This window comes from Antechinus flavipes, chromosome 4 (genome assembly GCF_016432865.1).
Source record: "Antechinus flavipes isolate AdamAnt ecotype Samford, QLD, Australia chromosome 4, AdamAnt_v2, whole genome shotgun sequence".
In the NCBI taxonomy this organism is placed as follows: domain Eukaryota; kingdom Metazoa; phylum Chordata; class Mammalia; order Dasyuromorphia; family Dasyuridae; genus Antechinus; species Antechinus flavipes.
Genome location: NC_067401.1, coordinates 413,695,052 through 413,721,177, shown reverse-complemented (window position 1 = coordinate 413,721,177; position 26,126 = coordinate 413,695,052). Strand labels below are relative to the sequence as shown.

The 26,126-nt window shown below is 38.0% G+C and overlaps 1 protein-coding gene across 1 annotated transcript in view; it reads left to right on the top strand.

Annotated features, from left to right (window-relative positions):
- Positions 1-26,126, top strand: part of LOC127561608 (voltage-dependent R-type calcium channel subunit alpha-1E-like) — a 248,785-nt gene that overhangs the window by 145,303 nt on the left and 77,356 nt on the right. Inside the window, exon 6 of the mRNA XM_051996782.1 lies at positions 6,387-6,490. Within this exon, the coding sequence (XP_051852742.1) occupies positions 6,387-6,490 (104 nt within the window). The remainder of the gene's footprint in view (positions 1-6,386; positions 6,491-26,126) is intronic.

Below are 26,126 nucleotides of genomic sequence, written 5' to 3'. Positions count from 1 at the left end.
GCTCATCAGAATAGTAGTTCATGAATTACTTTATACAGGTAAAGAGAAGAAGTTATTTATTTGTAGAACACTGTCTTTAATCTAGGTTGTTGCACTCCTATGGGACTAATCAGACAATGCTAGGGGTTTTATACTGACTTCCCCACAGACCAGGAGTCATTTCTATCTTCTGTTAGGTATCACATATACCTATACACTATAGGTATCTATAACATTGGTATGACATCATCGGTGCGTTAGCTGACCATTGACACTAATATTACAATATGTCCCACTAGGGAAGAATTGTCTCATTCTATCTTTAAAGCAGCTTAAATTTTGCAAAACAACTATAATACATTATCATAAAATTTAGGAAGAACCTTCCTGGAGCAGCTTATGCAAGTCAAAAAGTGAAGAAGTAAAAATGTTCTTGAACCATTCTAAAAATCTCCTTAGAGCTCTTATTTTTCTATACTGACCTTCCTGCCCTTGACTGATTTTCCCTTTCCTGGAAATGGTCATAGCACTATAAAATTCTCTGGCTTTGAATCATTGGATGGTCCCTCCAGGAAAATTGAGGTGGCCAATGTCCCTTGATTCCTTTGTGGAATCCTGGCTTTCAATTCACAAAATTATCTTATTCCTTCCTTAGGATGGCTTTTGTAGTGGTGATGATGGTTGTAGTGGTGGTAGTCATGATAGTAGTAGTAATGGCAGTGGTGGCAATATTTTGTTTTTGTTCAGTTATGGCTGACTTTATGACCCTGTTTTGGTTTTCTTGGCAAACATACTAGAGTAGTTTGCCATTTCATTCTTCAGCTCATTCTATATATGAGGAACTAAGGCACACAGGGTTAAGTGATTTGTCTAGGGCCACATAGCTGGTAAGTACTTGAAGTCAGATTTGAATGGAGGAAGATGTATCTTCTGATTCCAGGCTGGCACTTGATCCACTGAATTACCTAGCTTCTTCCTTGGTCTAATATCTTTGGAGTCCTTATTTATGGCCTTTTCCCCTCTAGAGCATGATTTGACCAGAGAATGTGAATGAGAAAGAATTTTAAAATAGTGTCATCCCCGTGAAAACTGGTACACTGATGCATTGTTGGTGGAGTTGAGAATGAATCCAACCATTCTAGAGAGCAATCTGGAATTATGCCCCAAAAGTTATCAAACTGTGCATACCCTTTGATCCAGCAGGGTTACTACTGGGTTTATACCCCAAAGAGATACTAAAGAAGGGAAAGGGACCTGTATGTGTCAAAATGTTTGTGGCAGCCCTGTTTGTAGTGGCTAGAAACTGGAAAATGAATGGATGTCCATCAATTGGAGAATGGTTGGGTAAATTGTGGTATATGAATGTTATGGAATATTATTGTTCTTTAAAAACACTTGTTTTGCACATTTTCCCTGCGCAGGTGTACTACCACCCCCAGACCTTTTCTCACCGTCTGTCATCATCCCCATATAGTGTGTGCATGTGTGTGTATGTGTCAGTCCTAGGTTATCAGAGCTTGTAGGTGAGAAAAGAAGATAACCAGAGAATAAGGGAAGCCTTAAGCTAGATGAATACGGAAAGGCTTGGAGAGACTTACATGAACTGATGCTAAGTGAAAAGAGCAGAACCAGGAGATCATTATATACTTCAACAATGATACTGTATGAGGATGTATTCTGATGGAAGTGGATTTCTTTGACAAAGAGAAGATCTAACTCAGTTTCAATTGCTCAATGATGGACAGAAGCAGCTACACCCAAAGAAAGAACACTGGGAAATGAATGTAAACTGTTCGCATTTTGGTCTTTCTTCCCAGGTTATTTTTACATTCTGAATCCAATTCTTCCTGTGCAACAAGAGAACTGTTTGGTTCTGCACACATATATTGTATCTAGGATATACTGTGCATATTTAACATGTATAGGACTGCTTGCCATCTGGGGGAGGAGGTGGAGGTAGGAAGGGGAAAAGTCAGAACAGAAGTGAGTGCAAGGGATTATGTTGTAAAAAATTACCCAGGCATGGGCTCTGTCAATAAAAAGTTATAATTATTTACAAAAAAAGAAATAGTGTCATCCCTTTATTCTGAGAGATAGTTGTGATAGCTAGTGTGTATGATGGTAAAGTTAAGGTTGAAATCTGACAGTATCTATGTGATCTGGATGATCTTCATGTCTTTAAACCTTAATTTACCAATCTAGAAAATTAGACATCTCTATCTCCCATTCAATAAACTCCAGTGACTTCCTATTTCCTCTATGATTAAATGTAAAACCCTCTGCTTGCCTCCTAACTTGTCTCCTTCCTACCTTTCCAGTTCTCTCACACCTCACTCTTCATGTTCTCTGTATTCCCAATGACCCAGTGGTTTTCTTGCTGCCCCTTGAACATCTTCCAACTCAGGATATTTTCCCTGGTGGTCTCTCATGTCTGGAGCTCTTTCCCTTTTTCATCTTCCTTTCCTGATTTCCCTGGCTTCCTTGACTTTCTTCAAGTGTCAGCTTCCTTCTCTTCCTTCATCTTAGAACTTCTCCTCTGAGATCATTCTCAATTAATCCTGTACATAGTTGTTTGCATGCTACTCTCCCCCCCAATTAGATTGTGAATAACTTGAGGGCAGACATTATCATTTGTCATTTTTTGTGTCACCATTGCATAGCACAGTGCCTGAAATATTTTAACAAATGGTTGTTGAGTGACAATAAAATGGGAATGATAATAATTATAGTACCCGCTCCATGTGCCTGATGTAATGCTCAGAGGAAATGACCTCGCTATCTCTGTAGTGTGCTTTGCAAATTTTAAGGTTCTATATAAACATCAGTTGTCATCTTCATCCTTTTGGCCTTCCTGACAGAGCAACCTCCATCTAATGAAAGCTTCTATTTGAGGGAGTTAAAATCTAAGGTATACTTCAAGAGAATTGAGAGATATGGTTTTCCCAAGGATTTTTGGCTCAGAGACCAGGGTCCCTGTTTCTCAGGGTGGGAGACAGTAATTTAAAACTGGAAGGTGAAAGTAAGTAAATGTTCAGAAAAAGGTAAAGAATTCATTTCTTTCCATTTCTCCAATTAACTTCTCTCCATTTCATTTGTTCTACCAATCATCTCTTCTTCCCCCACTTCTCCTGAAGACTAATGTGATAATTGCCATGTGCTCCTGTTTACTCAGGGAGGGGGTGGGTCTGCCACCCCCAATTGGGCAGGTTCCCAAAGGAAAACATTTTCCCTGCCTGGGTGCTGGTACCCACTGAGCATTTTCCCTGCGCAGGTGTACTACCACCCCCGGACCTTTTCTCACCGTCTGTCATCATCCCCATATAGTGTGTGCACGTGTGTGTGTGTGTCAGTCCTAGGTTATCAGAGCTTGTAGGTGAGAAAGGAAGGTAAGAACCAGAGGATGAGGGAAGCCTTAAGCTAGATAGCCATGAGCCAACATTCTGGTCTACTGACAGTTATTTCAGCTAAATGGGGAGGCATTAATCCTTGGAAGGGCACTCTTCCTCATCCTTTTTTTTTTTTTTTTTTTTGCTAGGATCCTCTTTGAGAGGGGTTCCCTTCCTGATTGGGATTTTACTAAAGTTCCTTTCCTTTTTCAGACAATCCTGGTGACCTGGGGAGGGAAGGACAGGAGAGGCAGGTGAATGGGTACCCTGAACTTGGCAGAGGATTCTGGATAATATTGGTATTTTTCACTAGAGTGGGCCTTGTTTAGAGTAGTTTGCACTGACTTCTCAGTGTCTCTGAAGCAAGAGTGGATGAAAACCTATAATAATAATCCATGGAAGCAGCTTGTGAGAATAGATCCTGTCACTTGTTGGGGGCTGGAAGGAGGGGGTTAGTGGAAAGAGAATGAAAGAGAGAAAGAGAGAAAGCACACACACACACACACACACACACACACACACACACACACACACACATTTACCCTTCTCTCTTCCACCCCCCTGCTATGAGACAGACACATGCACACCATGAGAGAGACAATAGTCACAACTCAGGGGTTTAACTTGCACCTTTGCTTCACGTTTTCCCCCTCCTGCTTGGTGCTAAGGCAGTTGCTGCCTCCAAAGCTGTTGATGACTTTTAAAAAATGTTATTTTTTCCCTCTCTCAAAAGACACTTCAGCAGTCGTCTCTCCTACACTGGACAATTTTAAGATTTTTAATAATGATGAATCAGATGCAGATTGAAGGCTTAATTAGCCTTGGAAAGAAAATAAGAAAGGAAAAAAAAACCCTCCCATCTTGAGGGAAGAAAGAGTGGTGTCCATTGTCTGCCCACTGCTGCCTGGGCCTTTCTCCCCTCCTCCCTCCCAACTGGCCTTGTCACTGATTCATCAACCAATGAATAAGGTGGGGTGAGACCCCCCTGTTAAAGGGAGGTACTGGGAGAAAGTACAGGGAGAGAAAGACTGGCGAAGGAGGCTGAGAGGGGGCAGCAATTCTATTAAAAGGTTTGTGAATAATCTAGGAAGGATGTCAAACAGCTTTCTCCAGAAAAACCTTTTAAGCTGTCAATCATCTTTAATCATTCCCCAGGGCAGTGGTTGTAGCTACTGCTCATTTGCTGCTGTTCATCATCATCATTGTTGACATTGGGTAACGCCGATCCGTCATCACAGTGGCCCTAGCGTTGTGAGAGGTGCCACTCACAGTGACTCTTATCTAAACAAAGAGGTATAAGACAGGGTCCTTGCCCTTGACATGTTCTAGCCTGAGAGAAGAGTGAATCTGGACTATGGTCCTCAAGAAAGTAAAACACATTTGTTCCAAGAAGCACTAATCAATCAATCATCGTAACTAATCAGACTTCTTCTTGCCCTTCCTGCGCAGGGTTGTATATAGAAACAAGGCTGTTTCTTGATCATTAAATTCATGTTGCAGTCTTTCAGTAAGGGCTGCCACTTCAAGTCTCACAGAGAAATAACTTCTTACCACCATTAAAATCTATACAATAAAAGAGAGCCATAATGACCTTTCATAGCTTATTAATAGTGATAATTGGCATTTGCATAACAGTTTAAGATTTGCAAGCATTTTATTGCTTGTATGACTGTTGATTGACAATCTGATTGTGATTGCTACCCTTTAAGATAAGTATACATGGGGCAGATCAAAGATGGTAGAGAGTAGACACTTCGTTATCTGAGGTCCTCTTAGTGTTCCTCAGATCAATACCAGAAGATAAGTAGAGATGAGGAAACTAATGCTCATAGAAGTTGTTTTGTGGTCACATAGATATTAAGGTTCAGAGGTGGAATTTGAAGCTGGATCTTTCTCAGATTGTGCAATCTTTAGGGACAAGGACTATCCTTTGCCTCTTTTTATATCCCCAGCACTTAGCATAGTGTCTGGCATGCAGGAAGCTTTTACATATGTATGTTATCCATGAAACCACATTGTCTCCTTGCTCCCCTGGCAACTGGGTTAATTCTTTTGGATGTCTGACCTAAGTCCTCTCTATTTTATTTAAACCGATTCTATTTCAGTTGTTCATCCTTTATTTTTGAAGAGGAATAATGACATCACCAGTGAAGTCTTGACTTACATGTGAATTGAATGTAAGTGAGACAAGAATTGCACAAAATCATCATTCTCAATCTCTCTTCAGTAGAGCCAAAATATGAGCCATATATGTTACAATTGGAAGGACTTAGGCTCTGCTTAAGTCCTTAAGTCTCTACTATGTTGAAGAGAGAACAAAAGCAAAAAGAGTTAGGTGTGAAGGGGAAGGTTGTTACCAAAATTATTATGGGAAATTTCTAACACTTCAGGAGGTGATGAGTACTAGTTGAAAAGCTTATATGATAGGTCTCAAGAAGTCAGAGAGGTTGAGAGTTGCATTGGTGGAGGGAATTGTTACTGATGAAATGGCAGAGCTCTCTATAGCTTGTTTGTCTTTTGGGTGACTGATGCTTTCATTCCTGCTAGTTGGGAGTGTACCATAGCCACCAGAGATGGCTCATATAATACATGTCACTCACTCTTTGACTCTTCTGGGAGAATGTTATTTGCATTGTTTCAATGTTGATCTTGCAAATCCAAATCAAAGTCAAGAGAGATACTTAGTAATAGGATATAACTATACTTGTTAAGATTCCATAGCTGTGATTATTAAGAGAGTAATGATGGCTCATATTTATGTAGCACTTAACAGTTACAAAATCCTTTCCTTAGAACAATTGTGACACAAAGTAGTGCAAAATGTATTATTCTCATTTGACAGATGAAGAAACTGTTTCAGAGAGGTTCTGTAGATTTCCGAAGGTTACATAATTGGAGTTAAGCTAGGATTCATGTCCAGGTCCTTTGATTCCAGGGTCAGTGCTCTTTTTTACCCATACACTACATTTTCCCTCTTGGATACCATTGGAATAACAATGCGACTGTTTTTCTATCTTCCAGACCAATGATGCCTTAGGAGCCACCTGGAATTGGCTGTACTTCATCCCCCTCATCATCATCGGATCCTTCTTTGTTCTCAATCTTGTCCTGGGAGTGCTTTCCGGGTAAGCAAAGTTATTCTGGCTACTTTCAGAATTGTTACCCAGTGTAATTTGCTTTACCCCATTGTAAAGCATGGATGTCTTGGTCCTGGGAATGCAAATTTCCCAGAACATCTTTATGGCAAGATGTTCCTTGAAGTTTCCCTTCCAGGGACTCCAGTGAGGTAGTACAGACCAAGGATCTAAAGAAAAGTCTCTCATACTATCAGGCTATTCATTGAAGTCCTGATATTTAGAAAAGAATGCTCCAGTCTGTGATTGGGGAAAGTTAAATTGTTCAGTTGTTTAAGTTGGTCTAATCTTTGTGACCCTATTTAAATTATTTTTGGCAAAGATATTGGTGTGGTTTGCCATTTCCTTCTTTAAATAATTTTGCAGATGAGGAAACTAAGGCAAACAGGGTTAAGTGATTTGCCTTGGGACACACAGCTAGTAAAATGTTTGAGGCCTGATCTGAGCTCAGGAAGACGAGTCTTCCTGACTCCAGGCCTGGGCATTTTATCCACTGCATCACTTAACTGCACCAACTTAAATTAGTCTACCTTTAGTGGATGTCTAAACTCTCTAACTGTGTTGCTCTTGTGAAGTACAAGAAAAAAAAATAGACATGATTTTAGTCCTTGAAAAGCTTATAAATTTTACAGGGAATTAAGACACATATTGAAAAATCAGAACAACACAGTATATAATTAAAGGTAAAAACTGTGTGGTATATAATAAGCCTAATGAGAACTTAGTGACAGGAGGAATCATTGAAAGGAGTTTTCATGAGGGAGCTTTCAGAAGGGATGGATTGATTTAGGATGAGTGGGTAGGACCCTAGTCCTAGAAAATGTCATATACTTAGATCAGGTCAGTACTTCAGAGGCTATCTTTTACTGGTGAAGAAACTGGTCCAAGGATGTTGTGAATTGCCCAAATTATATATGTAGTAAGCTCTGAAATCAAGATTTGAATATGTCTCCTTTGACTCCAGAACTCTTTTTGCAGAGACAAATATGAGCATTTGATATAGGGAGAACAGTATGAGCAAAAATGCAGAGGAGAGAATTTGTATGCTATGTTTTTGGTAGCAATATGTCTGGTCTGACTTTAAAAACATCAGAGAGAATAATTTCTATCCTTTCCTTATGATAATTTCATACTCAAAAAGGTTCAATAACCAATCAAATGGGAATTTGTCCTCTGAAATTATTTGTCTTCAATATGGAAGAACTTATTTGCTGTGGTGGAAATTATGGGAAGCTGAGGGGAAATCACTATGCCATCTGAGAGGTTATGATGTAGAAGGAGGAAAAAAACTCGACATGGCCTGTCATATATATTAAATTTTAGAACAGTAAATTTTAAAGGTTCATAGATAGGATAAGAAGAATGACCAAAATTCCATAGGACCAGTCATCCCTGGAGAAATAGGAGAGTCTCTTTTCTTTTCTTTTCTTTTCCATGTTATCACAATAAAATCAAATTATACCCATACTCTCTAAGTATACCCATAACAGAGATGTAATTCTCAAGCATTCTTTCCTTTTTAGCTTTTTATGCTTCTCATGAGTTTTGTATTTGGGAATCAAATTTTTTGTTTAGCTCTGGTCTTTTCATCAGAAATAAATGAAATTCACCTGTATCATTGAATTTTCATCTTCTTCCCTGAAAGATAATGCTCAATTTGGCTGGATAGTTAATTCTTGGTTGAAATTCAAGTTCCTTTGCCTGTCAGAATATTAGATTCCAGGCCCTTTGCTCCTTTAAGATGGAAGCTGCTAGCTAATCCTGATTGTGGCTTCTCAATGGGATAGAAGAGTCTCAAGAATGAAATTCTAAAGACACAAAGAGAAATACTTTCTAGTGAGAGAGACTTGTTTAAAGAAGTTGATACAGCTTCACAGGGAGCTTATCCATCAAATCATATTTGAAAAATATTTACATATAAGATGGAATAAAGAGCAAGTAATGGAGGGTGAATACTAAAGTATGGCATAGTCCTATAATGACTTCTTTTTCTAGGTATTTACTAATCACCCTTTACTAAAACATTCTGAAATAATATCTAAGAAAACTGTGGAGATTTAAGAGAGTTCAAGTCATCTGAGCTAGATAAACTATAGCTTAGGATACTAAAGGAACTGATATTTGTGATTGCTGAGCCATTGTCAATGATTTTTTCAAGATCATGGTACCAGGAGAGACATTACTTGACTGTAAAGACAGTTGTCCTGGTTTTCAAAAAAGAAGAAGAAGAAGAAGAAGAAAGAGTTGAGACTATAAACCAGTGAGCTTGATTTTGGTACTTGCTAAAATTCTAGAATACATTGGCTGGTGAACATCTGCCAATGGAAATGGTGATCCCAAAGAGCCAGTATGACTTAATTAAGAGCAAGAAAGCCCGGACCAATAGCATCTCCCAATCCCTCTTTTTTTTTTTTTTGATAGATTTAGCAGAGTAATGGAGAGAATTGCTGTAGACCTAGTTACTTAATTTTTTTACAGAGCATTAGGTAAAGTTTCTCCTGCTATTCTTTCTTGTCGACAAAACAGAGAGATATGGAGTATGTGATAACAGTTAGTTGGATTCAAAATTGGTTGAATAGCCAGACCCAATATATACTTATACTCAGTTAGAAGGAGATCTCTTATGGATTATTGACAGGAAGTTCTCCTTTTTAAAATTGTTTCCATGATTTGGGTAAATTGGCATAGGATTAAACTAGAAGGTCTCAAAGATTGGTTTATCATGAGTCCAAAGACAACAAGAAGCATTTCCTAGGAAACTTTGTTATCTCATATTACAGTATATGTGACAAATAACAGTATCTGTCAAAATAGCATCATGAAAATACTTTTCTCTTATTGGGCACTATATCTTGCAGAGAAGAGGAGATAGAAAAAATACTATGAAGAATTTGGTGTGGGGACCCTCCCACCTAAATCAACGCATATGTTGATCCTTAGTGACTTCTGTGCAAGGAGACTTCTAGGCTTAGAGAAGGATAGTGAAAAAATATATTAGAAAACATGGTACAGGAGAAAAGAAATGAAAGAGATTAAAGACAAGAAGACTAGTCATGACTTGCTTTGTAAGTTACTTTTTGTCAAGTAAGAAAGTACTGGACATTATATGGTAAGCACAAAGTTACACTGTAAAATCTATAGCAGATAAAAAAGTATTGATTAATAAAAATCACTCATGTTTGTATAGCACTATAAGGTTTGAAAAACATCTATATGTATTCATTGTATATATATATATATATATATATATGTGTGTATATTTAATACACTCTATACACTCATTTTATTTATTTATATGCATATATAGTCTCTATTTTTCTGTTCCTCTTTTGAATCTCTGTTTCAGTTTCTCTCTCTCTATGTAAATGTATTTTTTATATATATTTATGTATATATTCACATCCACAATATAGATCTATCTATTGGTCTAATCATCATATAAATAGATCTATCTATAATCTCTAGCCTGCATCTCTCCTCTGAGTCACAGACTCACAATTCTCCATGGCTGAAATGCCCTTCCTTTTTTGTTTCTGCCTCTTATTTTCCCTGATGTTCTTCAAGTTTTTGACTCAGCTCAAATTCCACTCTCTGTAAGAGACCTTTCTAGGTCTCCTCCCCACCTACCAGCCTTCTTCTTCTTCTTCTTCTTTTTTTTTTTTTTTTGTATTATTGCAGTAGCATTCTAACTTGTCTCACTGCCTAAAGCTTCTCCTTTCCCTAATGAAGATTTCACACAGTTGTCACATTGATTTTCCAGACACTGGCTGTGTCACTCCCTTGCTCAATAAATGTCAGTGGCTCCCAATGGCCAATATATTCCTCTATTTGACATATTACAGTATATGTGACAAATAACAGTATCTGTCAAAATAGCAGCATGAAAATATTTTCCTCTTATTGGTCACTATATCTTGCAGAGAATGAGGAGATAGAAAATCCTATAAAGAACTTGGTGTCCTTCAGAACCCTGTCCTATCTTTCCATTCTCATTAATTTCCTTCATGTACCCCATAGTCCAGCCAAAATGACCTTGCTCCTCTTTGCTTCTATCTTCTGCATCTATGATACTAATCTGGCTATCCCTCATGTCTATGATGCATTTTCTCTAAGAATTTCTTATTTCTTTCAAGACTTGACTCAAGTGACATCTTCTATATGAGGTTCCTGTCTTCCCCCATCGTCTTTTGAAATTATTCTGTATCTATTTATTTGTGTGTGTGTAGTGTAAGTTCCCATACAACAGAGATTGTTTTCACTTTTGTTTAATGCTCAAAATACAGCTAGACATACAATGGTGAATTCATTGATTGAATGAGACAGATGATCCTCACCCATTAATCAGAGATTAACAATACACCTCCCTTCCCAATGACTGAATATTGCCTTACTGATACAAATCTACATTTATTCTCCTTATGATTTTGTTCCAACTCTTTAATGTATGAGTCTCCCCAAAAGCCTTCCTGAGGCCTTCTTCTCTCTATCCACTATCAATCTTACTTCCACAATTTCAACTGCCACATCTGTGTAAATGACTCTCAAATCAAAATCTTCAGCCCTTATCTCTCCCTGAATCAAATATCCACAATTATACTTGGAATGATCCATGATGGGACCCCAATCTCAACATGCTGAACTGATCACCTCTTCCCTACCCCTCATACCTGTTCTACCCTATTCTGATCTCATTACTTCTGTTTGAGGTATTACCAATAATTTGTTTTCCTTGAAACTTGGGATTTGTCCTTGATCTATCTTTCCCTTACCTCTCAGATTCTATCATATACCAAGTCTCATCAACCTCACCTCTACAACCTCTCGTGTCCATCCAATCTCCCAATCTCACTGACACTACCATTGTACAGGATACTTATTGCCACCTACCTGCATTACTGCAATAGTCTCATCCCATCATCCTTCAATCTGCTTCATTCTGTTGGTAGGATGTTCTGTCTGACTCATTAATATGGTCATGGCATTCCTCTATCCAAATAATCTCAGTGATTTTCTTAGGTCTCAAGTCAAGTTCAAAGTTTTACATGGCATTCAAGGTCTTCCATATATTGATATCATCTTATTTTTCCAGCCTTATCTCATATTACTCCTCTCCAAACAATTTATACTTTAGTACATCTGGGCTATTCTTCAGCAATGTCACTTCTTTGAGCCTTCTCACTGTGGTCTGCTCAGGATGTCTCACTCCTCTTCACATGGACCCTCACTCATAATCACTTTATATAGCTTTCTATTCTTTTTGGTGAGACAGTTGGAGTTAAATGACTTGCCCCAAGGTCACACAAGTAGTAAGTGTTAAAGGTCTGAGAACAGATTTAAATTCAGGTTCTCTTAACTTCAGGGCCAGTACTCTTTCCACTGTGCCATATAGTTGCCCCTAGACTTATTTTTATTTTCTGTATTTGTATCTTTTTCACAACAAAGCATTTTTTCCCCATATTGTTTAAGTCTTATCACTTTATAGATAGTAAACTTCATGAGAGCAGGGACTTTAAAAAAAAAAAAAGAAGAAAAGAAAACTTCCTATCTCCCACAGAGTGCTCTGCAAACTGTAGGTTCTTACTAAATATTGATGAATTTGAATAAAATTTGGGACATCCAATTGCTGTAGGTCCATTTGTTTTTCTCTTCCCCTCCCTCTAACAAACTTCCCCTCCCCACAAAACTCTTCCAAACCCATAAAGATCTCTTTGCAATTCCATCAGATGTTCCATATTCTCACTTCATTTCTTAGGTGATTTGATTAAGATGTTTGAGGTTTAATTAGGAGAATTTAACATGGTTTCAGGGCCAAGGAAGAGTTTACAAGGAGGAGGGAAATGTGTGCTGACAAATCATTGATGCTATCCAATTAATCTCAAGTATGAGACTGTGATGTGTCTTAACAAAGTTGAAATGAGATAGGTCAGTAATGTTTAGGACAGCATCCTAAAGACAAAAGTTTACATTTATATTCTGTCAACATTATACCTTTGTGAGATAAGCAATATGATTTAGAGATTAGAAAACTGAGATGCAGAAAAATTCAGTGTCTTCTGTGTAATCACCTATATAATGTCAAGGCCAAGATATAAATCCATAAACCCCTTGCTATTTTACACTTCATAGACATATATTTGGTTATCTTCTTTCTGATGAATTGTTTCTGGTCATTCTGTGGATGTTGTAACTGTTCTGTCTGAATGATCCAGAATTTGACATTTATTTCCCTGATGGCAAAATCTTATCTTTCCATCATTCCCTCTGTTTTGCTCCTATTACATCAGTTATTTACCTTTCCTCCACCTTTAGTACCCAAATCCCATTCTATTTCCCCAGTGCACCACCAGTATTCTGGTCTGACTTTCCTACTTTTTGTTTGTTTTCCTGCCTGAAGTTTGGTTCATTACTTTAATTATATTCTGTCCTTTCCTTTCAAATTCAGAACTTTCTTATCTCATCCTTGTATCTTGCCAAACTATCAATCATGTATCATCCTCACCATTTGCCCTATCACTTGAGTTCTACCTAAGAGGAAGTCACACAATTGTCCTGACTGACATCAAAAATTTATACAATTTCATCTCAACCAGGTCCTTAAAGATTTTTTTTATTCTTCAATTCTTGATTCTATGTTACCCTTTCTATAATGACTGCTCCAAAAGTATAGTATCACAAAACTGAAGGAGGAATAAGGCTCTAAAAGTAAGGGATGGTAAACAGCATCAAAACTAAGAAGTGAAGAAAGGCCTTGGAAATATTTTTATTAAAATCTTGTTTTTTTAATTTTTAATGGAAATTTTTTATTTTCAAAACATATGAAAGAATAATTTTTTCAACATTGACCCTTGAAAAACCTTGCGTTCCAATTTCCCCCTATTCCCTCCCCTAAATAGCATGTAATCCAATATTAAACATGGTAAAAATATATGTTAAATCCAATATAAGGCCTAAGAAATATTGAGTAAAATTTGTTAGATTTAGTGATTTTAAAATCTTTATTAACCTTGGAAAGCAAACTCAATTTTAGTTCATTTTTACAGTATCAAGCCAAATGACTTAGGATTGAAAAGTGAGCAAGAGGTAAGAAATTGGAAGAGAATGGAGATAACCCATTCTAGGGGTTTGGCTGCAAAAAAAAGAAAGATGAATCAAGTAAAGTAAGTGTTTAATGACAAGGGAAACTCAAGCACATTTGTAGCCAGCAAAGAGCTGCTAGAGGAGAAATTGAAAATGACAGAAAAAAGTGGGGGTGATCAAAAGAATAAGCTCATGGAAAGAGGCAGGGATAGGATCAAAGCCATAGGTAAAAGGATTATCCTTGTCAGTGACAAAAAAAAATAACACACCTCTTCAGCAGAGATTAGAGCAAAGAAAAATTGATGGATAACATCAAGAAAATTTAAGGTATAGCATATGTGAAGGAAGGGAGCTGATGATGGATAGTTTCTATTTTCTCACTGGTAGGAAGTGAGGTTTCTGCTGACAGGGAGGGATGCTAGAGGAGACCTAAGGAGACAAGAGTTTTTATGGTTTTTCTCTTATTAGTCTGACAATTGCTTCTTTTTTTAAAAAATTTTTTAAATAACTTTTTATTGCTAGAACTCATGCCAGGATAATTTTTTACAACATTATCCCTTGCATTCATTTCTGTTCCGATTTTTCCCCTCCCTCCCTCCACCCCCTTCCCCAGATGGTAAGCAATCCTTTACATGTTGAATAGGTTACAGTATATCCTGGATACAATATACGTGTGCAGAACCGAACTGTTTTCTTGTTGCACAGGGAGAATTGAATTCAGAAGGTATAAATAATCCAGGAAGAAAAACAAGAGTGTAAGCAGTTTATATTCTTCTCCCAGTGTTCTTTCTTTGGGTGTAGCTGCTTCTGCCCATCTTTGATCAATTGAAACTGAATTAGCTCTCTTTATCGAAGAGATCCACTTCCATCAGAATACATCCTCAAACAGTATCATTGTTGAGGTATATAATGATCTCCTGGTTCTGCTCATTTCACTTAGCATCAGTTCATGTAAGTCTCGCCAGTCCTCTCTGTATTCATCCTGCTGGTCATTCCTTACAGAACAATAATATTCCATAACATTCATATACCACAATTTACTCAACCATTCTCCAATTGATGGGCATCCATTCATTTTCCAGCTTCTAGCCACTACAAACAGGGCTGCCACAAACATTTTGGCACATACAGGTCCCTTTCCCTTCTTTAGTATCTCTTTGGGATATAAGCCCAGTAGAAACACTGCTGGATCAAAGGGTATGCACAGTTTGATAACTTTTTGAGCATAGTTCCAAATTACTCTCCAGAATGGCTGGATGTGTTCACAATTCCACCAACAATGTATCAGTGACAATTGCTTCTAAATCTCTTTTGCTGCATCATCATCATCCATGTCCTCCTCCTTTGGGGTATTGTCCAAAGCTCTATCCTAGGCCTTTATCTTTACATTCTTTCTCAGTGATTTCATTAGCTCCCATGAGTTCAATTATCACTTCTATCCAGAAGACTCCTGAATCAATTTATTCAGCCTAATCTCTCTCCTGAGCTCCAGTTCCACATGAACAACTGACTTTTCGATATCTGTACCTGAATGTCCCACAGGCATTTCAAACTTGACATATTTAAAATGGAATTCAGTATTTACTCTCTTAACCCTGCTCCTTATTGTGACATCATGGACATTCCCCAGCATTGTTTCAATCATCCATATTCATACTTGGGTATCATCCTTGTCTTTAAAAGAAGCATCATATATTTGGAAAAATAAGTGCTGGATATGGAGATCTGGACCCACTTTTGAATCTTAGTTCTTTATCTCTCATTTTTGTCTTAGTTATCTTTAGCAAATAGCACATTATACATTTTTATTGAATTGAATTGAAATTGTCTTGAGCCAGCTGTGAGCTCTGTGTGCTTGTTTTCAACTGGAAGAGGTGGCTCTTGTGGGTGAAGAAAGGTAACATATTCCAAAAGAACAGATGCCTTCTTAGCCTTTCTGGAGGAATCAACAGCAGCAGCAGTTGAGAATAACTGGTGTGAACAAATTCTGACATTTACAACAGTGTTTACATTAAAGACCCTAGAGACCAGCATGAGAATATTTCTTCCCCTCATTTTGTGCTGTCTATTTTGTTTCTCTTTTCTTTTTCTTACTGAGGCATAGCTCATTTTGAAGATATTTTCATTCAGGGGCCACAGAGGATTTTGTGGTGGTAGCAGAATGGACATTAAAGTCAGGACCAGAGCCTGATCTGAAGTAGCTCAGTGTGAGAACAGGAGGGAGAATTGGGTACTATGGAGTATCCAGGTAAAAGGGAACACAGATGGTATCTGTTACACCATGTGGGAGATTCTTTTAGGATCCTCCCACTGAGCTGATCCTGTAGGGAATGGCTGAATGTAATTGCTGTCTCATTACCTTGACACTTAGAATATAGGATTAGAAGGTAAGATAGTAGAAATGGTGCTGGTGTATTACTGATCAGAGAAGCCTGTATGTAGCAGTAAATATGGTGTATGTATGTGTGTATTTAGAAAGTGACACAAGTCATTGTCTAAACACATATAGAGAATATATAGCTACATATACTCACATTGAGACTGCTGGATCTATGATTGTAGTAACTATGGTCCTGAGTTCAAAGTCTTTCCTCCCTTATACTGTCATTATGGTGATCATAAATACTAATGGATAATACTCTTATTTGCATTTCCTTGACCCTGCTCTCCTCTACTTATTCTTCAATCTGTCCAGTTGCTTCTTCTGTTTTCTTTACTGCTTCTTTAATTCATGTCATAATCACCAACCAACCCATTTAAGTGGGAATCACCCAAGGCTCTGTCCTGGGCCCTCCTTTTTTCATTCTATACTATCTTACTTGGTGATCTCATCAACTCCCATGGATTCAATTGTTAATTCTCTGCAAATAATTCCCAAATCTAATTATCCAATCCTCAGATCTCTCTTAATCTGCAATAATATTGTACCATCAACTGCTTTTTGGACATCTCCATCTGAATGTTTCATAAGCATCTCAAATCCAACATATCCCTAATAGAATTCATTATCCTTCTTCCTAAAATGTTTCTTCTTCTGCATTTTTCTGTTATGCCAAGGGCACTACCATGTTCCCATGAGAGTAGAGAGAGACTCTACTCTCACCCCAAATACACTTTCATTTGCTAAATGTTGTTGTTTCTACCTTCCCAACATCTCTTCTTAATGTTTCTTCTTCTTTTCTTAAAGTCACCATTATAGTTGAGGCCCTCATCATCTCTCACTGAGATTCTTGCAATAGTTTTATAATTTTTCTCCCTACCTCATTTCTCTCTTCTCTAACCTATTCTATCTTCCACTTTAAAGTGTTTTTTAAAGTATGTCTGATCATGTCAATTCTTCCCTCTGCCCCAGTCTATTCAAATTACAGGGGCTTCCTATTACCTTCAAGATCAAATGTAAAGTTCTCTGGCATTTAAAGCTCATTTGACCCATTCCTTTCTTTTCACTTTATTCATCTTTATATACTCTATAGTCCTCATGCGCCATTGTCTTTCTCCTATCTCTGTGCATTCTTACTGACTTTTCATGCCTGGATGTTCTCCATTCCTGCCTCTCTTTCATAGCTTACTATAAAGTTTACCTTTTGCCAGAGGAATAAGATGGTCCTTCTAGCTACTAGAGCTTTTCCTTTGAGGTCACTTTCCATCTAATCACCTATCTATTCTGCATGTGAGGTATATGTGAGATATACCTAATTACTTATCTTTTTTTGTCTCTACTATTAGAATGTGAGCTTCTTGAAGTTAGGAACTATTTTTACTTTTTTATATCTTTCTACAGTATTGAGAGCCATAGCTATCAAGTTGTGTGTTCAGTCATTTCAGTCATATCTGACGTGATCCCATTTGGGGTTTTCTTGGCAAAGATACTGGAATAATTTGCCATTTCCTTCCTTAGCTCATTTTACAGATGAGAAAATTGAGGCAAACAGAGTAAGTAATTTGTATAGGATGACACACCTAATAAATATCTGACACTGGGTTTGAACTCAGGTGTTCCTGACTCCAGACCCAGCATCCTATCAGATACCACCTAGCTGCCCACTTAACATAATAAAGCAAATGCTTAATAGATGATCATTGACTGATCAATGAATTCAGACATGGGGCAAGATGAATGGTGATAAACTTGTGATCGAGATCTACCAGAGAACTGCATCCTAATTTTATCATCTATGCTTACTCCTAGTCTTCTGTCCCCATAAAAGTATTGCCCCAATATGACCATTAGGAGTTAAAGCCCATTTTCTATTTGATCTGAGCTAGATAGAAGAAACGAACTTCTAGATAGTGAAATTGTTTTCCCTTTATGATTAACACTTGTAAGGATCCCATGGATAACTGGAGTCCACAGATTCCAATATTCCATCTACAAACTTGTTTTCAGCTGATCCTGCCCTGCTCAATGGCTCACAGATCACATACCTCCATTACTGTGAAGCTCAGTGGTCTGACATTCACTTTTGTGCAAAATTCTACTCTGGACTGACATTAGCACCCTCTCATTATTATATCAAATCTTGTTCTTCAACCTCCTGCTCACTGAAATTCTTAGGGCCTTAGCCTCAAGGGAAGGACCAATCCATTAGTAACATATAGTGAACAACGAATCTCAGTGTAGCAAAATCTGGTCAGTCTGGCTACTAGTTGGCCCTAAATCTTATCCAAACCTCGAGAGGGGTTTAGTCCAAACTCTCACCTCATGGCTAGGTTACATTGAAGCCAGGATTCCTAAGCTATTATGTCAATGTTTGAGACAGAATGAGGGTTTTTATTACATTGATTGGTTCTGTCCAACTTCTAGTTTATTGGTAATGAACCTAGACAGTTTGTAATGAACCCTGATACCTTATTGGGTGTTGACATTGGCCATAAATTCCCAAAAGATAATGTGATCGGTAACTACTTTTTTGTCTATATTATCAACCATTTTCATCACCTTGGAGAGGGTCCATCACATAATATTACATTACACTGAGATTAATAATTTGCTAATGCCCCACTTTCTGCCCTATCCTTTGATATATAGATACAAATAAACCCAATTTGTTTGTAAGAAACCCTTAGAATTTGTATTGAGAAGCAGCTGATGAACTAGCTCTGGGTATTTTTTTCTTGCTGTGGGGTAATGGCCAACAGATCAAGCTCTGGATTGTCCAGAGGTTGGTTTGTTTGATTGTTAGAGAGGACATGAAGTGAGGTAAATCCTAAAGAAGATTCTAAAGATAAATAAGGGACTGGATCCTCTACCATGTGATGGACAATCAAATGAATATTGGTTACTGGAAAGGAAAACACTTGGGGGGAGGGGTATTAGAATTATTTCTCTATATTGGACAAAGAATAGGGATGAGTCTTGCTTTGGACAAAACTAGGAGTGATAGGTTGCAGAGATAGATTTAGACTTGATATAAAGAAAACCTTCCTAACAATTTATAGCCATCCTAAAGTAGAATGTGTTACTTCGGAAGATGATGAGTTCCTTTTTACTGTAGGTATTCAAGCAGAGACTTGAAGGAGCTGGGGAAGAACTTTTGGGAAATATCAAGAGTGGCCCTGTTGAGTCACCAGCTGAGCTAAGTCATCTCTGAAGTGTCTTCTGACTCAGAATTCATAATTCATTGTGGTGGGGAAATGGAAGGAGGAGAGAGAAAAGGGAGGATAGTAGAGTAAGTATTGGTGCTAGTAGAAGATAAAAAAGTGTGAAAATGTTTGTAAGGAAAAGGCCACATTGGATGCTGTTAGGAATGTGCTGAGGTTGTTGGGATGTGTGTTTGTTGGGTGGAGCATTCTGTATTTACAGAGGAAATGTGGAGAGTGGTACTGTAACCTTTTTACTTCTCTCAAAGGAAATAGGATTTTGATGAAAACCATTACCTTGGGTTTGAAGAGAAGCAGAGCTTCTTGTCTCCATGGAAACAGACCACGGCTACACAAGCATGTCCCAAAGTGTTGTCAGGGGCTTCAGAACAAGAGAATCACTCAAACAATGATGACCCCGAGCTACCACAGCAGTGTTTCATCCAGATCCAGAAAGACTCTGAAAGGAATGCATTAGGAACTTGGGAATGGGATGGAGAAAATTAGGACATATTTCTCCTACTAATATATACCAGGATGCTTTTCTAGTACTATGGACTAGGCAAATGCTTTTTCATCCATTCCCTCATTACAATAATCAAGTTGATAAGAAGAAGTTCTGCTATTATTGTTGTTGTCATTATTGTTTTTCCTTTCATTTTTTCTCTCCTTCCTTTCTTCTTTTTTCTCTTTCCTTCTTTCCTCTTTCCCTTCCTCCTGCCTTCCTTCTTTCTTTCTTTTTCCTTCCTTCCTTCTTTCCTTCCTCTTCCTTTCTTTCTCCCTTTCTTTTTGCCCTTCTTTCTACCTGCTTGTCTATGTCTTTTAAAGGGATCTGTGATTCCATTGGCATAAGGAACCTTCTAGTGGGGAAATACAAATCCAAAACAGCTTTATAAGTAATCTTTTATAGGTTGCCTGAGGCCCCTGAGAAGTCAAGTGACTGTTTGGGGTCCCGCAGCCAGTCTGTTTAAAAGGGACTTGAATCCATGCCTTCTGATGCTAAGGCTTTCTGCATAATGCAAGGAGCTTTTCATACCATCTCAGGACTTAAAGTTGAAATGGGTCTTCATTTTATAGACAACGGAGCCTGAGAAGAATTAAGTGACCTATCTAAGGTAACATGGATAGCAAAGCTGAATCTTGATCCCATATGCTTTGATTTTCAAAGGCAGTGTTCTTTTTTCCTATACTCATAGTATTTGTAGTAAAGTCACAAAATTAGATAAAGCCCCATTTTCTGGCTTGTGCTCCTGGATCACACTGCCTTTTATTGGGACTTTGGAGAAATTCCAGAAATTGAAAGACTTTCAGAGGTCATTTAATCTCACTTCATTATTTTACACATGTGGAAAATGAGACCCAGAGAAGTGAAATGACTTGTCCACATTCACATATATGTAAGTAGCAGAGTTGAAATGTGAAGTTATTCAATTTCACAGAAAGGTGCTCATAGAAAGAACTCTTCTAACTTTGAAAACATGAATACATGTTGCAATATGACTCTGCAAAGGGAAGGAGAAAAAAAGAAAGGAAGGAAGGAAGAGAGAGACAGAGAAAGAAAAAGAGAGGGGGAGGGAAGAGGGAGACAGAGAAGGTGGGAGAAAGGAAGGAAGGAGGGAAGGAAAGAAAGGAAGGAAAGAATGAGGGAGGGAGGAAGGAAAGAAAGAACAAAGGAAAAAAGGAGAGAGGAAGGAAGAAAGAAAAGAAGGGAGAGAGGAAAGAAGGAAGAGCAGTGTTGCCCAACTGACTAGTTCATTTGGGTCTCCAGTGCAGGAACTCTAGTTACAGGGGTTGTTGTTTGTCCTTAATTTTTGAAGAGGGCCATGATATCAGGGAGGTGGCGTCATGATATGTGTGAATTGGATTTCAGTGAAGTTGAGCTATGCAAAGTTATCAGTCTAACTTTCTCCTCCAGAGCCATCTGGGTCCAGTGGCAGGATATAGATTGGATGATTGGAGATGGTTGGGGATGCAGTGGGAGATCTTGGTCTTTTTAAGCTGAAATCTTTAAAAAGTCTACCTGATGTGGAAACACTTTTCTTAATAAACTCCATTGTTACTTAGAGTCTTAGGAGATAGCACAGGACCTTGAGAATTTAAGGTATCTTTCCAAAAGTGTCATAGCTAGGACTTATCAAAGGCAAGTTTTGAATCCATGTCTTCCTGACTCCATGATTAGCCCACTACTGTCCTTTCTCCCAAATCTTGTGTGACACAAAAAGTGAATGAATGAATGAATGAAAAAACAAGGTCTCTCATCCTTTGGGAGCTTTTAATTTAGCAATTATAATATTGGAGATGCCTTTTATAGTTCTTACATTATCTTATTTTTCTTCCCTCCACAGATTGGGGGATGAGGACAAACACTGAATATGGTCTATATTTTTCCTGAAGCAGGAAGGGTCAGAAGTTTGAGGAGAACATACTTCTAGAATTCTGTAGGTCATGAGTATGAGTGGACTTGGGTATTTGGTTATTTGGTCTGACACTTGGTGAAACAGACTCTGAGCAAATGTTTCTGAAGTGCCAAGAGTTGACTCTTTTCTGGAGTTACATTTTTACTGTACCCAGCCTCATAATGCTGTAGAGTCACATGGTTACCAAGTACACAATTTCATGCTGATTTGCATTGTTCTTGAGTCAGAACAATAGGGAAATGTTCAAATGCTTTTCTGAGAAACAGAGATAAGGGTACAGTTGGAGTATTATCTTCAGCTCTGTAAGCCAAAGTTTTCAAAGAGCATTGATAAGCTGGGGAGCTGCCAGAGGAAGACAACATGGATGGTGAAAGGGCTTGAGTACATGTCATAATAGAATTGGAAAAAAGGCAGAAGCAAACAGCCAAGGAGGGTTAGCATGGATAGTTGTATTTTAAAGTTACTATATATCAAAGACAAAAGAGAGACTCACCATTTCATGTGCATTCCCCTTCCTGTGTTCTACATTATATATTGTTGTTGTTTAGGCATTTTTTTCAGTTATGACTCATTCTTCATGACCCCTTTTGAAGTTTTCTTGGCAAAGATATTGCAGTGGTTTGTCATGTCCTTCCCCAGCTCATTTTACAAATGAGGAAACTGAGGTAAACAGGGTTAAGTGACTTGCCAACGATCACACAGTTAATAAGTATCTGAAGCTAGATTTGAACTCAGGATGATTAGATAGATGACTCTTTCTGACTATAGGCCCAGTACTCTATCCATCATAGCCCCTAGCTATTCCCCTACACTATATATAGAAATGCACATTTTATTTGCATTTGTTATTCTTGTATTTATTAAGTTCTGAATTTAAAATAAATAAAATTGCATCTAAGACATATAGGAATAATTGAAGGGACTAAGGAGAGTTAGCCTTTATAGGACAAGACCCTAGGAAGGCATCACAGCTACCTTCAAGGACTATATGGAAAAAGAATTAGACTGGCTTACTTTGCCTCCAGAGAGGAGAATCTGGAAGAGGGAGTGGAAATTGAAGAGAGACAAATTGAGGCTTAATAGTAGCAAGAACTTGCTAACTGATTAGAGCTGTATAATATAAAATGATCTGTTTAGGGAGGAAGGGGCTCCTCTTCATAGGAGGTTAACATAGAGATTAGATGACCCTTTGTCAAACAGGCTATTGTAGGAATGTCATTTTAATTGTAGATTTAATGAAATGGCTGGAGTCCCTTCTAGTTTGAAAATTTTGTGATTCTGTGAATAAGAACTGAAACAGACGGAAACGTAAAAGGAATACTGGAAGCTGAAGCTCTCCCAGCCTATCAGATCTTGAATTGTAGACTTAGTATTGGGTGGAGACACCTTAAAGATAGTCCCATCTAAATCAGATTAAAGGCTAGGAAGCTGAGGTCCAGAAAAGTGATAGAATTTGAACTCAGCTCCTTATACTCCAAATCTAATATTCTTCCATTGTACCATGCTGTCTCCTACCTCTGTATTTTTCAAAGGGCTTTTGAAAGCCTTATACCAAAGAAGTGACTGACGACTGGAATTTTAGGCAGGTGGCAAGGCAGATGGGGAGATATTTTTGGGCAAGGGGGCCTTTTGGTGCCCCTCAAATCGCACTGCAAAGACAGCAGCCTACTCTGCCCTGCTTAAGGCTGGCTGGCTCACTGTGTAGGAGAGGAGGACTCCTACCCATCTGCCTTTTGCTGAGAAAGGATGTGTGTTAAAACAGCTACCCTTGTGCTGACTTTGTTGCAAACCTCAGATGGTTTACCTTCTTCCCACCAGAGGGCATCATGACCCTGTGTGCTGCTAAAACAAGGAATAGTTGGGGAGCCTTTGGATGTTATCCAGAGCAGCTGATTGGATATGTAACTATCATCCATGGAACCAATAACTATTGGGTGTTCATTTATCTCTCCCCAGGTTTCAACTGCTTCTATAATCATTCTTGCTAAGATTTTGTGGCTGGGGTGGAAGGGGCAAGAATTCAGCTTTGAAAGCTCTATCTAAGGAGGTCAGGTGGCTACCTCTATGATGCAGTTTCAGAGGCTCCCCTAGTCCTTTGTCCCTGATGTTTTTCTGTCTGAAACCTGGACATTATACTGCCGAGTCTACTGCTTTGTGGCTTTGGTTCCTACTGTCCTGCAAACAGGGTGAATGTTAAGGTTGAAAAGACTTCTCAGATAAAGAAACTAGGGTTCAGGAAGAATACATAACTTAACCAAAATTCTTCAGCTCTTGTGGTGTTTTTCTTCTTTAAAATATAAGGTTCTCTCTGGGAGCAGGTTTCTCGGGGAGGTTTTCTGGAGGCAGCCTTAGTTTCAGTTAAAAGTAATAATCACCCAAATGCAGCCAGGTGTTAAAAGTTCAGATCTTTTATTGCTTCCTCCAAAATAGCCTGGTTAGTTTTCTTGAAGGCCTATCTTTCTCCTTGGCTCTAAGAGCTCTTGCAGCTTTGTCCTTTGCTTCTGCCTCTGCTTTCTTCAGCCTCCAGACAGCACCAAGGTAAAAGTTGTAATGAATCTTTCTTGCCTCCGAGAGAGGGCTTCTGGCTGAACTCACTTGACGCTCCCCTCTCAATCTAATTCAGCTGAACTCCCTTGACTGGCTCACTGAAGCTTTATTTATGTTCCTTCTCTGAGAGAGTGGGATTATGGGTTTCCTCCCAGAGTGCTCTCTGGCCCTAAGAGCTTCAAGGGAGGTGTGAATTCACAAAGTTACAAAGTTAACTTTGTGAATCTCCCATATGTGAACTCCAATAAGTACTTAAATACTTCTTGCTTATATGAGCTCTCTAAAGGTGTGAACACAAGCATTGTTTCTATCAGTTTCACTTAGTACCTTGTTTCTTCTGGCCCATAACATCTCCTTGTAAGATCAGATCAATCATATTGAACGATGCTAAATTAGATAATTGTTGTCTCTATCAATTCTAATGACTTAACAGTTTGTAAAGATTCCAACAAGCTATGGATATGACATAATCAGTGCTAGAACCCCAATAGAGGATTCTTCCTACTGCATCTCTTTTTAAAAAAAAAAATCATTTTTATTTTCAGTTCACAGAATAAAACAAGCATTTCCATATAATAAAAAAGAAAATTGTACATAGAACTGCAAATCTACTGTGTACAACTTACTATTTCCTCTAAATTTCATGTAAATTTCTTTTTGCCCTTTTTTAATTAAAGCTTTTTATTTTCAAAACATATGCATGGATAATTTTTCAAAATTAATCTTTGTAAAACCTTGTGTTCCAATTCCCCCCTTCCTCTTACCCCCTTCCTCTAGATGGCAAGTAATCCAATATATGTTAAAGATGGTAAAATTATATGCTAAATCTAAAATATGCATATATATTTGTACAACTATCTTGCTGCATGAGAAAAATCAAATCAAAAAAGGAAAAAATGAGAAAAAATAAAATGCAAGCAAACGATAACAGAAAGAGTGAAAATGCTATGTTGTGATCCATACTCAGTTCACACAGTTCTTATTCTGGGTGTACATGTCTGTTTTTAATCACAAGATCACTGGTCTGAATCATCTCATTGTTGAAAAGAGTCATATCCATCAGAATTGATGATCATATAATCTTATTGTTGCTTTGTATGATGATCTCTGGGTTCTGCTCATTTCACTTAGCATCAGTTCATTTAAGTCTCTTTAGGCATCTCCGAAATCATTCTGCTGATCATTTCTTATAGAACAATAATATTCCATGACATTCATATACCATAACTTATTCAGCTATTCCCCAACTGATGGGCATCCACTCAGTTTCCAGTCTCTTGCCACTACAAAAAGGGCTGCCACAAACATTTTTGCACATGAGGGTCCCTTTCCTTCCTTTAACATCTCTTTGGGATATAAGCCCAGTAGAAACACTGCTGGATCAAAGGGAATGCACATTTTGTTAGTTCTTTGGGCATAGTTCCAAATTGTTCTCCAGAATGGTTAAATCAGTTCACCACTCCACCAACAATATATTAATGCCCTACTTTGCCTATGTCCCCTCCAACATTCATCATTATCTTTTCCTGTCATCTTAGACAATCTGAAAGGTGTGTAGTGGTACCTCAGAGTTTCTTAATTTGCATTTCTCTGATCAATAGTGATTTAGATCATCTTTTTATATGACTAGAAATGTTTTTTATTTCTTCATCTGAAAATTGTCTGTTCATATCCTTTGACTTTTTTGCCCTTTTTTTCTTTCCCCACTCCCTATCCTAGAGATGACTACTATTATATCTTGTGGCAATATCCTATGGTATAATTTAGAAAGGAAGTCTAGTGTTGTGGATGGAATGTTGGATCTGTGGATGGAGTTAGGAAGAGCTGTCTCAGATGTTTGCTAAGTGAGAGACAGTGGGCAAACTATTTAATGTGTTTCTGTGCTTTAAGAAATGATCCAAATTATAGCTGGGATGTGATCTGTCTTCATTGAAGAAATTTTCACACTGAGATTTCAGGTAATCAAATTTTTTTAACTCCTTGAGGTTAGGTTTTTAAGGGAGAAG